The 13,328-nt window shown below is 39.2% G+C and overlaps 1 protein-coding gene across 4 annotated transcripts in view; it reads left to right on the top strand.

Annotated features, from left to right (window-relative positions):
• The window catches only part of HYCC2 (hyccin PI4KA lipid kinase complex subunit 2), a 77,998-nt gene that overhangs the window by 25,845 nt on the left and 38,825 nt on the right, over positions 1-13,328 (top strand). For all 4 annotated transcript variants that reach the window (XM_034430522.3, XM_034430478.3, XM_087885025.1 and 1 more), the window contains exons 2-4: positions 3,474-3,573; positions 11,083-11,162; positions 11,509-11,610. In XM_034430522.3, coding sequence (XP_034286413.1) covers positions 11,106-11,162; positions 11,509-11,610 — 159 coding nt within the window. In that variant the 5' untranslated portion in view covers positions 3,474-3,573; positions 11,083-11,105. The remainder of the gene's footprint in view (positions 1-3,473; positions 3,574-11,082; positions 11,163-11,508; positions 11,611-13,328) is intronic.

Genomic DNA, 13,328 nt, shown 5'->3' with positions numbered 1-13,328 from the left:
GGGTGCGTCTTACACACCGAATGTAGCTCCAACCGCCCACCGGCCCCCACCCTTTGGCCTGTGCCTCGAAGTAGTTACCTCCTTGCAAGCAAACAGCAAGAAAAAACAGCTCCTTTCAGCTTCAGCATAGGCTAATTAGCACAAGTTGATTAGATTGGCCTCTCAACTCTCAGCTGATTTGCTTTCAGCTGTTTTGCCAGGGCTCTTGCTGCTAGCTGCAAAGAGTGCTAGAGCAGATTTTTTTCCCCTTGTGCTAATCAAGCTATGCTGAAAGCGAAACTGAAAATAAAGCAGGCTGTTTGCTGCAACGAGGCAAAATTAAGCAGAAGCAGAGGGAGATTTCTTTTTCTTCTTTTTCCTCACCAAAAAAGGTAGGTGCAAACAATGGGAAATTTAGGGCAAAAGAGGAGAGTTCAAGATTTTAAAACACAACAGAAAAAAAGGAGAAAGAAAAAGGCAAAAATAAAAATGGGAAGAGAGAAAAAGAAAAAGAAATGAAAGAGAAAAATGTTATACATATTTAGAATTGAAATATGAATAGTAATAAATAAATGGGAAATCATGATTGTAAAAATGAAATGAATAATAATTGGAATATTTGTCTTTGTATTTTTGAAATCTAGACAATGATAAGTTTTTATTTTTTTATTTTTTTTAGAAATATGAATAAGTATAAACTATAACAATTGAAATACCTTTAATGGTATATGGTGGTGAAAGTAAAAAGGATTAAATTATAGCTTGGATAACAGCTAGAACATTTTAAAATTTAATTAGGGAATTTTTTTATTATTATTATTATTATTATTAATTTATATACCGCCCTACTCCCGGAGGACTCAGGGCAGTGAACAGCCACAAGATAAAAATACATCATACAAAAGTTAAAAACCATTTAAAAGTACATTAAATAATTTTGGCCCAAAAAACGAATTTAAAAACACCCAATTTGTAGAAAACTTAAAAGCAAATTAAAAGGGAGAGTCAAGCCAGACCAGCCTGCTGAAATAAAAATGTTTTGAGGGCGCGGCAGAAAGTGCGTAAATCTGGGATCCTCCATATCTCCGGGGAGAGCTCATTCCAGATGGCAGGTGCCCCCACAGAGAAGGCTCTCCCCCTGGTGGCCACCAGTCGACACTGTTTGGCCGATGGCACCCTGAGGAGCCCCTCTCTATGGGAGCGTACTGGTTGGTGAGAGGCTACTGGTGGCAGAAGGCGGTCTCATAAGTATCCTGGTCCTAAGCCATGGAGCGCTCTAAAGGTGGTGACCAAAACCTTGAAGCGCACCCGGAAGACCACTGGGAGCCAGTGCAGCTCGCGCAGGAGGGGAGCCACATGGGAGCGCTACATCGCTCCCATAACCACCCGTGCGGCTGCATTCTGGACCAGCTGGAGCCTCCGGGTGCTCCTCAAGGGGAGCCCCATGTAGAAAGCATTACAGTAGTCCAGGCATGAGGTGACGAGGGCATGAGTGACCGTACGTAACGAGTCCTGATCCAGAAAGGGATGCAACTGGCGAATCAGGCAGACCTGATAAAAAGTCCTCCCGGCCACAGCTGTCAAATGCTCTTCTAAAGACAGCCGTGAGTCCAGAAGGACACCCAAGTTGCGAGCCCTATCCGTGGGGGCCAACAACTCGCCCCCAATAGTCAGTGATGGCACCAACTGACTATATCGGGACGTCGGAAACCACAGCCACTCAGTCTTGGATGGGTTGAGTCTGAGTCTGTTTCTCCTCATCCAGATCCACACGGCCTCCAGGCACCAGGTCATCACTTCAAGGGCATCATTGGGGTGATCCGGGGTGGAGATGTACAGCTGAGTGTCATCAGCGTACTGGTGGTATTTCACCCCGAAACTACGGATGATCTCGCCCAGCGGCTTCACATAAATGTTGAACAGAAGGGGCGAGAGGACCGATCCTTGTGGCACCCCACATACAAGGGGCCTTGGGGTCGACCTCTGCCCCCCTGTCAACACAGACTGTGACTGGTCAGAGAGAAAGGAGGAGAACCACCGCAACACGGTGCCTCCCACCTCCAACCCTTCCAACTGGTGCAGCATGATACCATGGTCGATGGTATCAAAAGCCGCTGAGAGGTCTAACAGGACCAGGACCGAGGAGCAACCCCTGTCCCGAGCCCTCCAGAGATCATCAACCAATGCGACCAATGCTGTTTCCATGCTGTACCCAGGCCTGAAGCCCAACTGGAACAGATCTAGATAAGTCGATTCATCCAGGTACTGAGGCAGCTGTCGCGCAACCACACTCTCAACAACCTTCGCAACAAAGTGAAGGTTGGAGACTGGACGATAATTAGCCAACACTGCCAGATCCAGGGAAGGCTTCTTGAGGAGAGGCCTCACCACCGCCTCTTTCAAGGCAGTGGGGAAAACGTTCCCTGGATGTTCCTCTACCCGGGCAGGGGGCCATAGATGGTCAGACTGGCCCCCCCTAAAGCCTCCCTAGGCCAGGACATCACCTCAAAAGTCGCGGATCTAGCGACAAAGCGCCATCTTGGACATGCGCAGATCATCCAGTAATGTAATGATTGTAATGATTGAAATATTTTTAAATATATATTGTGATGAAAGTAGAAATGATTAAGTTGTGATTTGGAGGATTATATGGGCAAAACTTTGTGGGTTATTGGGAGAGTTTAAGATGTGAAAATGAGTAACATAAGAGGGGAAAATTATTTGGTTTATTATTATTGGTAAATATAATTAATTGATTTGTAAGAAATTGGATTGCATGGAAATAATTGGAATATTCATGTTCATATTGATTAATATACAAAAAAATAGTTATATAACTAATTGATTTATATTAAAATGTTGAATTTGTATTAAACAATTGTAATATTACATAATTAACCCACATTGATTATGATAATTATATAATCAATGTGAGGATGGATATAAAAATAGATGACAATGGGAAGGGGTATAATATAGAATAGAAGGGAAAAAATTGAATTTGATTAAGATTAGAGATGAGAATGAAGGGTAATATTGTTTTTTTAAAAAAAATAGATGAGGAATAAATATGGCAAAAAGGAAATATAGAAATTGTAAATTTAATTGAAATGACTAAACACTGTTTAAATTTGTGAACCAGCCAAATACTCTGTTCAAAGAAAATACATTGTATGTTTGTATGTGTGTTTGTCTAAAAAATAAAAAAAAACTTTAAAAAAAAAACACCAAAAAAGGTAGGTGGGTCTTATACTCTGGTGCATTTTATACTCCAAAAAATACGGTATTTAAAGGGGGTCCAAAAAAAAAGGTTGAAAACCACTGAGCTAAACAGTTATATTTATATCCCTGCATTTTTTAAAAAATGGTATGATATTATGTATGCTTGAACTTCAAGTCTGTATAGTTTGAAAGCCAAAGTATAGTAGCATAGTTTTCTTTATCTTTTGCTCATTTTTAAAAATGTATTTGTCTCATGTTTTTGTTTTTGATAGTTTCCATGATTTGATGAAGCGCTATCAAATGTATTCCAGACTGGGAAATGGCAGCATTCACCCACCAGTTCAATTAGAAAACTAATTTATCCAAATAAAGGTAAATTGTAACGTTTTTTCACTGTTAAAATGTATTTTAAAGGGGAGCTAAACAATGACAACTTAGTACCAATAGAAGAGAATATATATAGCTTGAGGTTGAATTGTGGACTCCTTGATCCTCTCTAAGGTTGGGTTTTCCCTGCAGACATTTCATTTCCCAACATCTTCAGGCAACATCTTCAGTACTAGAAGGGAATAGAGTTTGATGGGGATATTGTTTTCTCCTTGGTAGTTCCTTGATTACGCTGTTGTTCATTGATTGATTGTTTGTCTAATTTGGTAGGTCCTTGATTAAGGAATTGTTAATCTTGAGGATTAATACCAGACAAATAATCAGTCACTAAACAATATCCTAAATAATCAAGCTCAAGGAGGACAATGGCAATCTATTTGTGATAAGGCAAATACTCACCTGCCTGCTTTCTTTTCTTAAAAAGTATTCAAAACTAGGTGATCAAATATTATTTGATTCCTCTTTACTGGATTTGACTAGCTAATGACGACATTAGATCATTTAATTTAGTATTTAAGTTTTGTAAGTAATTTATTGAGATATTGTTGCCAAGTGATGAGGTGTGAGGTGACGAGGGCATGAGTGACTGTATGTAACGAGTCCCGATCCAAAAAGGGACGCAACTGGCGAATCAGGCGGACCTGATAAAAAGTCCTCCCGGCCACGGCCGTCACATGTTCTTCTAAGGACAGCCGTGCATCCAGGAGGACACCTAAGTTGCGAGCCCTCTCCGTGGGGGCCAACGACTCGCCCCCAATAGTCAGAGATGGCACCGACTGACTATATCGGGATGCCGGGAGCCACAGCCACTCAGTCTTGGACGGGTTGAGCTTGAGCCTGTTTCTCCCCATCCAGATCCAGATGGGCTCCAGACACCGGGACATCACATTAAGGGCATCATTGGGGTGGTCTGGGGTGGAGATTTACAGCTGAGTGTCATCAGTGTACTGGTGGAACTGCACCCCGAAACCACGGATGATCTCACCCAGCGGCTTCACTTAAATGTTGAACAGAAGGGGCGAGAGGACCAACCCTTGTGGCACCCCACACACAAGGCGCCTCGAGGTCGACCTCTGGCCCCCTGTCAACACAAACTGCGACCGGTCAGAGAGAAAGGAGGAGAACCACCATAACACGGTGCCTCCCACCCCTAACCCCTCTAACCGGCGCAGCATGATACCATGGTTGATAGTATCAAAAGCCGCTGAGAGATCTAATAGGACCAGGACAGAGGAAAAACCCCTGTCCCGAGCCCTCCAGAGATCATCAACCAATGCGACCAATGCCATTTCCATGCTGTACCCAGGTCTGAAACCTGACTGGAATGGATCAAGATAGACCACTTTATCCAGGTACTGGGGGAACTGTCGTGCCACCACATTCTCAACAACCTTTGCCACAAAGCGGAGGTTGGAGACTGGACGATACTTCGCTAAAACAGCCGGGTCCAGGGAGGGCTTCTTGAGGAGGGGCCTCACTACCGCCTCTTTCAAGGCGGTGGGAAAGCAACCCTCACTCAAAGAAGCGTTGGTAATCCTCTGGAGCCAGCCTCGTGTAACCTCCCGGGAAGCCAGCACCAGCCAGGAGGGACACGATTCAGCGGTTTGAATCCTTAGTGCTGCGTAATGCAGTGAGCTTCCGTTACTTGTCCCAGTTTCTGCCAACCTAGCAGTTCGGAAGCAGGTAAAAAATGCAAGTAGAAAAATAGGGACCATCTTTGGCGGGAAGGTAACAGCATTTTGTGCGCCTTTGGCGTTTAGTCATGCCGGCCACATGACCATGGAGACCTCTTCGGGACAGTGCTGGCTCTTCGGCTTTGAAACGGAGATGTGCACCGCCTCCTAGAGTCAGTAACGACTAGCACATATGTGCGAGGGGAACATTACCTTTACCTTTAAACAGAACTGCCAGCTAGGACAGCAGTCTTTGAGAATTGGTCCAGCTATCTGCAATTTGACTGGGTCGCAAACAGTATGTTCAGATTAACATGTTTTTCCTTCCACATATGAAGAAGAAGAAATGGAATGATTCAGTATTAAATTTTGAATAAACCATACTTTCCAGAAACTTGTAAAGTTGGAGAATTTAAAAAAATTATTTTCTCTTTTAAACATATGAATTATATGGTAATGTTACATGAATGTACATATATGTTAAAGGCTAAAGCTTTCTTTGTAGAGTTTATGGCTGCGGGCCAACATAATTTAATGGATTTTAATTCAAGGTAGTTTAAATCAGAATAATGTGCCATGAAAATCAGTTTCACATGTCCTGTTTTATCTTAGCTAATTCTATATTCTTGGTATATTGTTTCCTTTTGTTAAATTATTTTTGACTAAATTAGCAGAAGTATGAGAATAGTATAAACAAATATAAACACAATATGATATCTCTTTCAGCAATAGTTGAAAAATAAATCAGGCTTTTGTAAATGTCATAAATATAAAAACATTCATATCAAGAAAACAATAGCTTTAGCAATAATCTTGCTAAATTGAAGAAGGTTTATAAATTATTGAAGTTTTTTCTTAATTATTGATCTGTGGATTTCCAATTAATTAGCCTGTTTCTACTTCTTTTAGTGCATATATATTATAAAGTCATTTCCCCATTAACAACTTTAAGAGTCATCCAAACACCATTTTGCCAAAATAATAGTATCAAGAACAGACTTGATACCACTTAGTGATGGTTGGATAATTCTATGAAGATGCTATAAATCATTAGTAAAAAAAATGGCCAAAAATGTTCTCTGGTGTTAATACACTAATATTAGTCGTTAGCACTCATTCTATTTTAGCAGTCATTCTATTTTAACCTCTAGCAATTATTTCCCATTTACATTACCGTTGAATTAATTTAGAGCCTCAGTTTCCAACAATTGTTCCACTTGTTCTAATCTTTTAGACTCATTCTAAGTGTAAGCTTACCTAACATTTACTTCTGCAAAAACTCAGAAAAAACTAGATTACATAGCATAATCTAAAAACTTTATAATTTGGTTCAAATTAAATACTGGATTGACTGGTGGTTAAGTATAGAAATAAAATAAACAATGGATTTGAGAAGTCAATATTATGACTTGAAACAGAACATTCTTTTATTGTTTTATTTATTTCTTTTCTAGTTCTTCTACATGTATATTTTTCATACTCATTATTTACTTAGTAGATGTTTTATAACTGTTCATCAGCAAATAAAAGTTCGGGGTTTTTTTGTTTTGTTTTGTTTTGCAAAATTTTTATTTATTTATTTATTTTTTAAAACACACAAATAAACATACAATATATCTTTTTGGAACAGAGCATTGATCCGGTCTTAAATTTATATAACTTTTTGTTCATCTTTATCAGAATTTAACATATTCTATTTTTGCCATAACACTTATCACATATCTCAATTATTACCATCTTATAGAAAGCTAACTCATATTAACTTGATCAAATTAATCCACCTTAAATCTTGATTCAATTAATACCTCATAATACGTTTCACAATTCTTACCCCAAATACTCACTATTAAAAATACAGTTCGAACACATTTATATTTCTAACTCTTATTTCCATTTCTAGAACTTCCTTACAATTTATTATTACTTCATATAATATTCATTAAATCTTTATTTAATTATTACTTCATCAAATTTAAATCTTATCTTTAATTTTGAATATATACCAATTTAACATTTAAACAAAGTTCTTAATTCAAATAACACAACATAATACAATTCATCATTATTTTCCTAAATTCTATTTATCAATACCATTTATATAAAAGTCAATTTAAATGAGTCTTATTTAGTAAATCATAATCCTATATCATTTCAATTTTCCTTTTGCTTAAATAAATGTATTATTGAAGATATTCAAATTATTACAATTGTTATAGGTATTTAAACAATATCCCAATTATTATAGTCATCAATTTTCTCAGATATTACCATCCAACATCTCAATAAAAATTAATTCATTATATCCATTGCTATATTTCTTTTAATGTAATCTATTTTCCATATATTTTAGCTTCAATCCCTGTTTCATTTCTAAATATAACATAATTCTTCTCATATTTATTTATCTCAATATGATCATTTTATAAATCCAGGTCCTGGACTTTAAATTTCTTAATATTTTTCAATCTTTTATTGTTTTATCATTCAGTATTAATCTCCATATAATCATCATTATATCATTATTAATCTCAGTATAATCATCATTGTGTTATTGTTAATCTCAATATAATCTCTAGAGACCTCCTTTTTATTATTAGTATTCACATGTTCAAATATTTGTTCAAATTTAATCACAATATCTTTATCTTCTTTATTTTCCACTTCCTTGTCTTATTTCTCCATCTTCATTTTCTTGTCCACACATGTATACTCCATTTCGATTTTTATATCCTCAAATTTTGTCCTCTGTGCAACATTATAGTTATTTCTTTTATTTCCATTCTCCAAATCAAATAATTGCTCCAATTATAAAAGTTCCATTGTATTCCCTTCTATTTCTTTTTTCATTCCTCCAAAAGTCAAGCTTCTTGTAGACAAGAAAATCCTCCTCCACAAATTCTCACGGTTATTATCTGTGAATTTTCCAAAACAAAGAACCAAGTTGCAGTGTTCCTTTTTACTCCAGATGGTGTCTCTCTGCAATCCACAATTTCCAATTGCTTAATAAGTATCCATTTTGTTTCCATTACATCACAATCTTTCTTGACTTCTCTTTTTCCTTTTTCAATTTAAAAATATCAAATCATATTTAAAGTCCAGTCCAAATTTAAATTGCTCTTCTCACTTCTTTTTTCTTTCCCCCCCTTTTATTTATACATCCCTTTTTTTCTTCTTAAAGCTTATTATCCATTCTTTTTATTTTTCTTGCCATTTAAAAAAGAAAGGGGGAAAAAAAGAGGATCTCTTTATTTCTTTCCAATCCTTTGACCATGTCTAATTGTTTAAAGTTTCCAATTGGTTTTTTCAGAAATCATTTTTCATTTGGGTTTTTGTCTTTTCCAAATTATGTTTCAAAATCCTCTTTGCCCCCATGCTCCTTAGCCACTATTACACATTAGGGGTCTTATAGTTGTAAGATGTTTCTCTTGTTGTTATTCAAGCTTGAGTTGGCTGTCACTCACCCGGCTTCAAAAAAAACTCCGTTCTATTTCTTTCTTCTCTCCAGCTCTATACTTAGCCCAGTTGTCCCAGCTTCGTGGCAGCTGCCATGGCTACCGCCCCCCACCGCCGACTCACAGAGAGTTCCCTCTGACCTCCGAGGAACTTGCCTGTTCCTCTTGGTCGTCCGAGGCGCCTCTCTTTCTTTCCCATCCCTGCAGGATGGTTCCGGTCCGAAGACCCATCGGCGGCGGTTCGGCAGCCGGGGTTTTCACCGCGCTCATCAGAGCCCGCTATTTCCCTGACTGTCTCACTGCGGCACCAAACCAGAAGTCACTGCAGTGTAATCATCTTTTTCACTGTTAATCCCAGTGTAATCTCCTTTTTATTATTCCTATATTTTCCAACCTTTTTCTTTTATCATTCCACTGTTAATCCCAGCATAATCATCTTGATTTTTTTTCATTGTTAATCCCAATGTAATCTCTAAAAACCTCCTTTTTATTATTATTATCCACATGTTCAGTAACTTCTTCATATTTAATCATATTGTCTTTGTCTTCTCTATTTTCAATCTATGTCTTACTTCTCCATCTTTATTTTCTTGTCTGCTTGTGTATGCTCCATTTCAGCTTTTATGTCCTCAAATTTTAGTCTTCCGTGTAACATAATTATTTCTCTTATTTCCTTTTTTTTTTTTAATTTGATTTATATGCCGCCCTTCTCCGAAGATTCAGGGCGGCTTACAATGTGCTCAGCAATAGCCTTCATCCTTTTGTATATTTTATACAAAGTCAGCTTATTGCCCCCACAACTGGGTCCTCAATTTACCTACCTTAGAAAGGATGGAAGGCTGAGTCAACCTTGAGCCTTGGCGAGATTCGAACCCTGCAGTAATTGCAGGCAGCTGGTCTTAATAACCAGCTTAATAACAGGGTGCCTTAAACCCCTGTACTACCAAGGCTTTTTCCATGGCAAGTACATCAATTTAATCATTTCTCTAATTTCCTGGGCCATTTTATTCTTTTTGAGTTTATATTATTCCAATTATAAAAGTTCCGTTGTATTCCACTTTTTTTTCCCTCCAAAGTCGAGCTGCTTGCAGACGAAGAAATCCTCCCCCAAAAGTTCTCACGGCTTTTATCTGTAAAGTTCACAATTTTCCAAAACAAAGACCAAATTGCAATTATTCCTTTTTACTCCTGAAGGTGTCCTCTGCAATCCACAATTACCAATTGTCAAACAAGTATCCATTTTGTTTCAGTCTGCATCAACAATCTTATTTAGCTTCTCTTTTGACTTCCAGTTTGGTGTCGCGGCGAGACAGTCGGGGAATTAGCGGGCTCTGATGAGCTCCGTGAAAACCCGGACTGATGAACCGCTACCGATGGGTCTTCGGACCAGAACCGTCCTGCAGGGACAGGGAAGAAGGAGAGGCACCTTGGAAGACCAAGAGGAACAGGCAAGTTCCTCGAAGGTCAGAGGAAACTCTCTATGTCTTGGCGGTGGGGGATGGCAGCCATTGCGGCTGCCACGAAGCTGGGGCAACCGGATTAAGCATTGAGCAGGAGTGATGAACGGAATGGAGTTTTTGGAAGCTGGGTGAGTGACAGCCAACCCATGGTTTGAAACAACTAAGGAAAACATCTTTGTAACTTTAAGACCCCTGGCGATGAAACAGCAACTAATATGCAGGTTTTGAAGAAGATTTTGAAGTGTAATTATAAAGGAATAAAAACCCGATGGAAAATTGACTTTTGAATAAAACTAAAAAACTTTGTAAATTTTAAATAACTAGAGAATTTTACCCCAAGATTGGTAAAGAAATAGATTGGAAAGAAATAAATAGATCCTTTCTTTTTCCTTTCTTTTTCGAACTTCAAAAAATCCCCAAAGAGAATGGATAATAAGCTTTAAAATCAGAAGTGTCGTATAAATGAAAGAAAAAAAGAAGTGAGAAGAGCTGTGTAAATTTGGACTGGATTATAAAATTGATTTGATATTTTTAAAAAAGCCAAAAAGCAAATAAAGGTTCTTGAATTCAAATGGTACTATATTTATGAAACCTTTGTACCATCCTTTGTATGAATCCATTATACCATAGCCACATTTATTATTAGAAGATACTACATTTTTTCCCATGATACAGTTCAGTTTTGTCTAACTAACTTTTCTTGGTACTTGTCTTTGGAAAGAGACTAACTATGAAATTCATTGTCAATACAGGTCCTCTTTTGCTATCCCCTTTCTGCCCCAGGCCTATTTAAAAGTGTAATGCCAGCTAAAATGTTGGGCAATGGGATGATGAATATATGGACTTTCAGAGATAAAATTACATAATTGAGACACTAACGTTCCCTTTTAATATTTTTCCTCCTCAAAGGTAATAATAAAAAAAGAAGTCTTATGAAAATGCTTGGATCAGAACGTGGTGTGATAGAGGAATGGCTATCAGAATTCAAGGTGAGAATTTTAAAAGATGAATATGTTTTAATAACTTCTATGTTTGGCTGTTAGATCTGAAGAAATTTTGTGTGATATCACAGTCTCCCCCCACCCACTTCCTTTGCAATAGCTTGCTGAGGATTTATAGATATATTTTCTTTCCGAGTTTACAGTGGTGATCCAGAGTACATAATAACACTAAGCCAAAATGTGGATTGTTTGTTTTTCTTTTTGCTTAGTGTGATCTATGAATCTCATCAATGTGATTTAGGTCACTATAGCTTGTTCAGTGAACCATGATAAGAAAATTCAAGCCCGTTTTGATGTGGAACATGTTCTTGTTGCTTCTGTTTTTTTCTTTTAGGTATTACCTGAAATGCAGATTTCCAATTATGCAGCAACACTTCATCGGAAGAAAATATTAGTGCCAGCTCTTTATAAAGTTATTCAAGATCCAAATAATGAGGTATGAAACAATCAAATCACTGTTAAAAGGGCAACAATATGTATATTATATGTACAAGAGCCGCGGTGGCCCAGTGGTTAGAGTGCAGTACTGCAGACTACTTCTGCTGACTGCCGGCTGCCTGCAATTTGACAGATCGAATCTTACCAGGCTCAAAGTTGACTCAGCCTTCCATCCTTCCAAGGTGAGTAAAATGAGGACCCAAATTGTTGGGGGCAATATGCTGACTTTGTAAACGGCTTAGAGAGGGCTATAAAACACTGTGAAGCGGTATATAAGTCTAAGTGCTATTGCTATTGCTATTAATACAGTTCATTTAGGAACTCCTTATGTGTTGTTTCTTTGACAAATTAGTGTGAGTAACAGTTTGCTTCCATCTATTCTCTGTTGTTCTATTTCATTTGTCTTTCAGTTTTTCAGTCTTTCACTATTTCGGTTCTCCATTGAGAGTGGAGACAGCAGCCAGGATGGGGTGTACCAGCCCAATCAGCTTAAAGGACTGAATCTGTCAATCTTGCTAAGTCCCCCCCTTGTTGCCGGGCAGACCAGCTTTTGACTCAGTCCTTCAGCTGGACGGGCGTGTGGGTCTCTTGCTCTTCTTTGGACTTTGAATTTTGTTCTTTCTGCCTTGCAATTTCTGTTTTTTTGACTTGGACTGTTTGACTTTGTATATCTTCTTATCCCTTTCGTGTCTGGTTTCCTTGGAATTCCCTTTGTTAATCATGAGTAGCCTTTCTCCTGGTTGGCTTTCACTCCTGGAGCTGGCTTCGGCTGGTGGCTGGGGGTGTTTTTTCGTCTCAATCCTCCCGTGGAAGGGAGCGACTTCTCGTGGGGAGAGCTTGCTGGACAGTCACTGGACACTATTTGGGCAGTTCTCCATTCATACAGCCTAGTTTCAACCGTAATTTCTCGCTTGGAGTTTTGCGCCGTTTCAGCAGCGGCCATTTTGGCGCTTGCCTCAGCGCAACCGGGACTGTCAATTTGCCTCCATTTACTAACTGACGCTTCGGTCGCAGGGAGCAGCGACTCGGGGTTTGCCGGTTCCTTCGGATCGGCTTGCCTTCTTCAAATTGTGTTCCGTTTGGGTTGCGTTGCTCTCTCTCCGCCACCGCAGATCAGCTGGGATCGCGCTTACTTCATTCTTCGGTTGGGCGGCGTGCCTTTGAAGCGGTGTCAAAAAATTTTTTTTTTCTACTGCAGCCGCCTCCCTTTACTACTGGCCTTGGCTTTAGTGGAGTTTTGCGCTCCCGTTGTTGCCTTTCGGCTATGCCTTGCAAAGCCCGCCTATGGCCGCCATTGTGACTCTATACTCAGACGAGGCGGCCATTTTGTGAGCTACACCCGGGCGTGGTCGCCATTTTGTGAAGTTTCCGTGCTCCCACTGCTGGACACCAGTGTTGTTTGTGGAGTTTCTGCACTCCCACTGACTCCCGCTGACTGCCCTGACTCATTGACTGGAATTACTGCCTGCCTTGTTCAGCTGGTCAGCCACGATGCCAAAAGCGGTGTCAAAATCAAAGCACGGCCGTAGGGTCGGTTCTGTTCACCATGGCCAATCAGACAATTTGTCTGCTACCCATTGTTCATCTAGAGGGCCCACTCTCGAGCCTCCCCTTGTTTCTCAGCCAGCACAGCCCCACTGCAGGCACCACAGGTCTGGCATATCCTCCTCGAAAACTGAGAAATGCAGAGACAAGGTTTTGACGAAGCTTTGCGAC

The sequence above is a fragment of the Pantherophis guttatus genome, chromosome 1 (assembly GCF_059756535.1).
Source record: "Pantherophis guttatus breed Tessera chromosome 1, ASM5975653v1, whole genome shotgun sequence".
Taxonomy (NCBI): domain Eukaryota; kingdom Metazoa; phylum Chordata; class Lepidosauria; order Squamata; family Colubridae; genus Pantherophis; species Pantherophis guttatus.
Note: the sequence above shows the minus strand (reverse complement) of the source record. Positions and strands in the feature narration are given on the sequence as shown.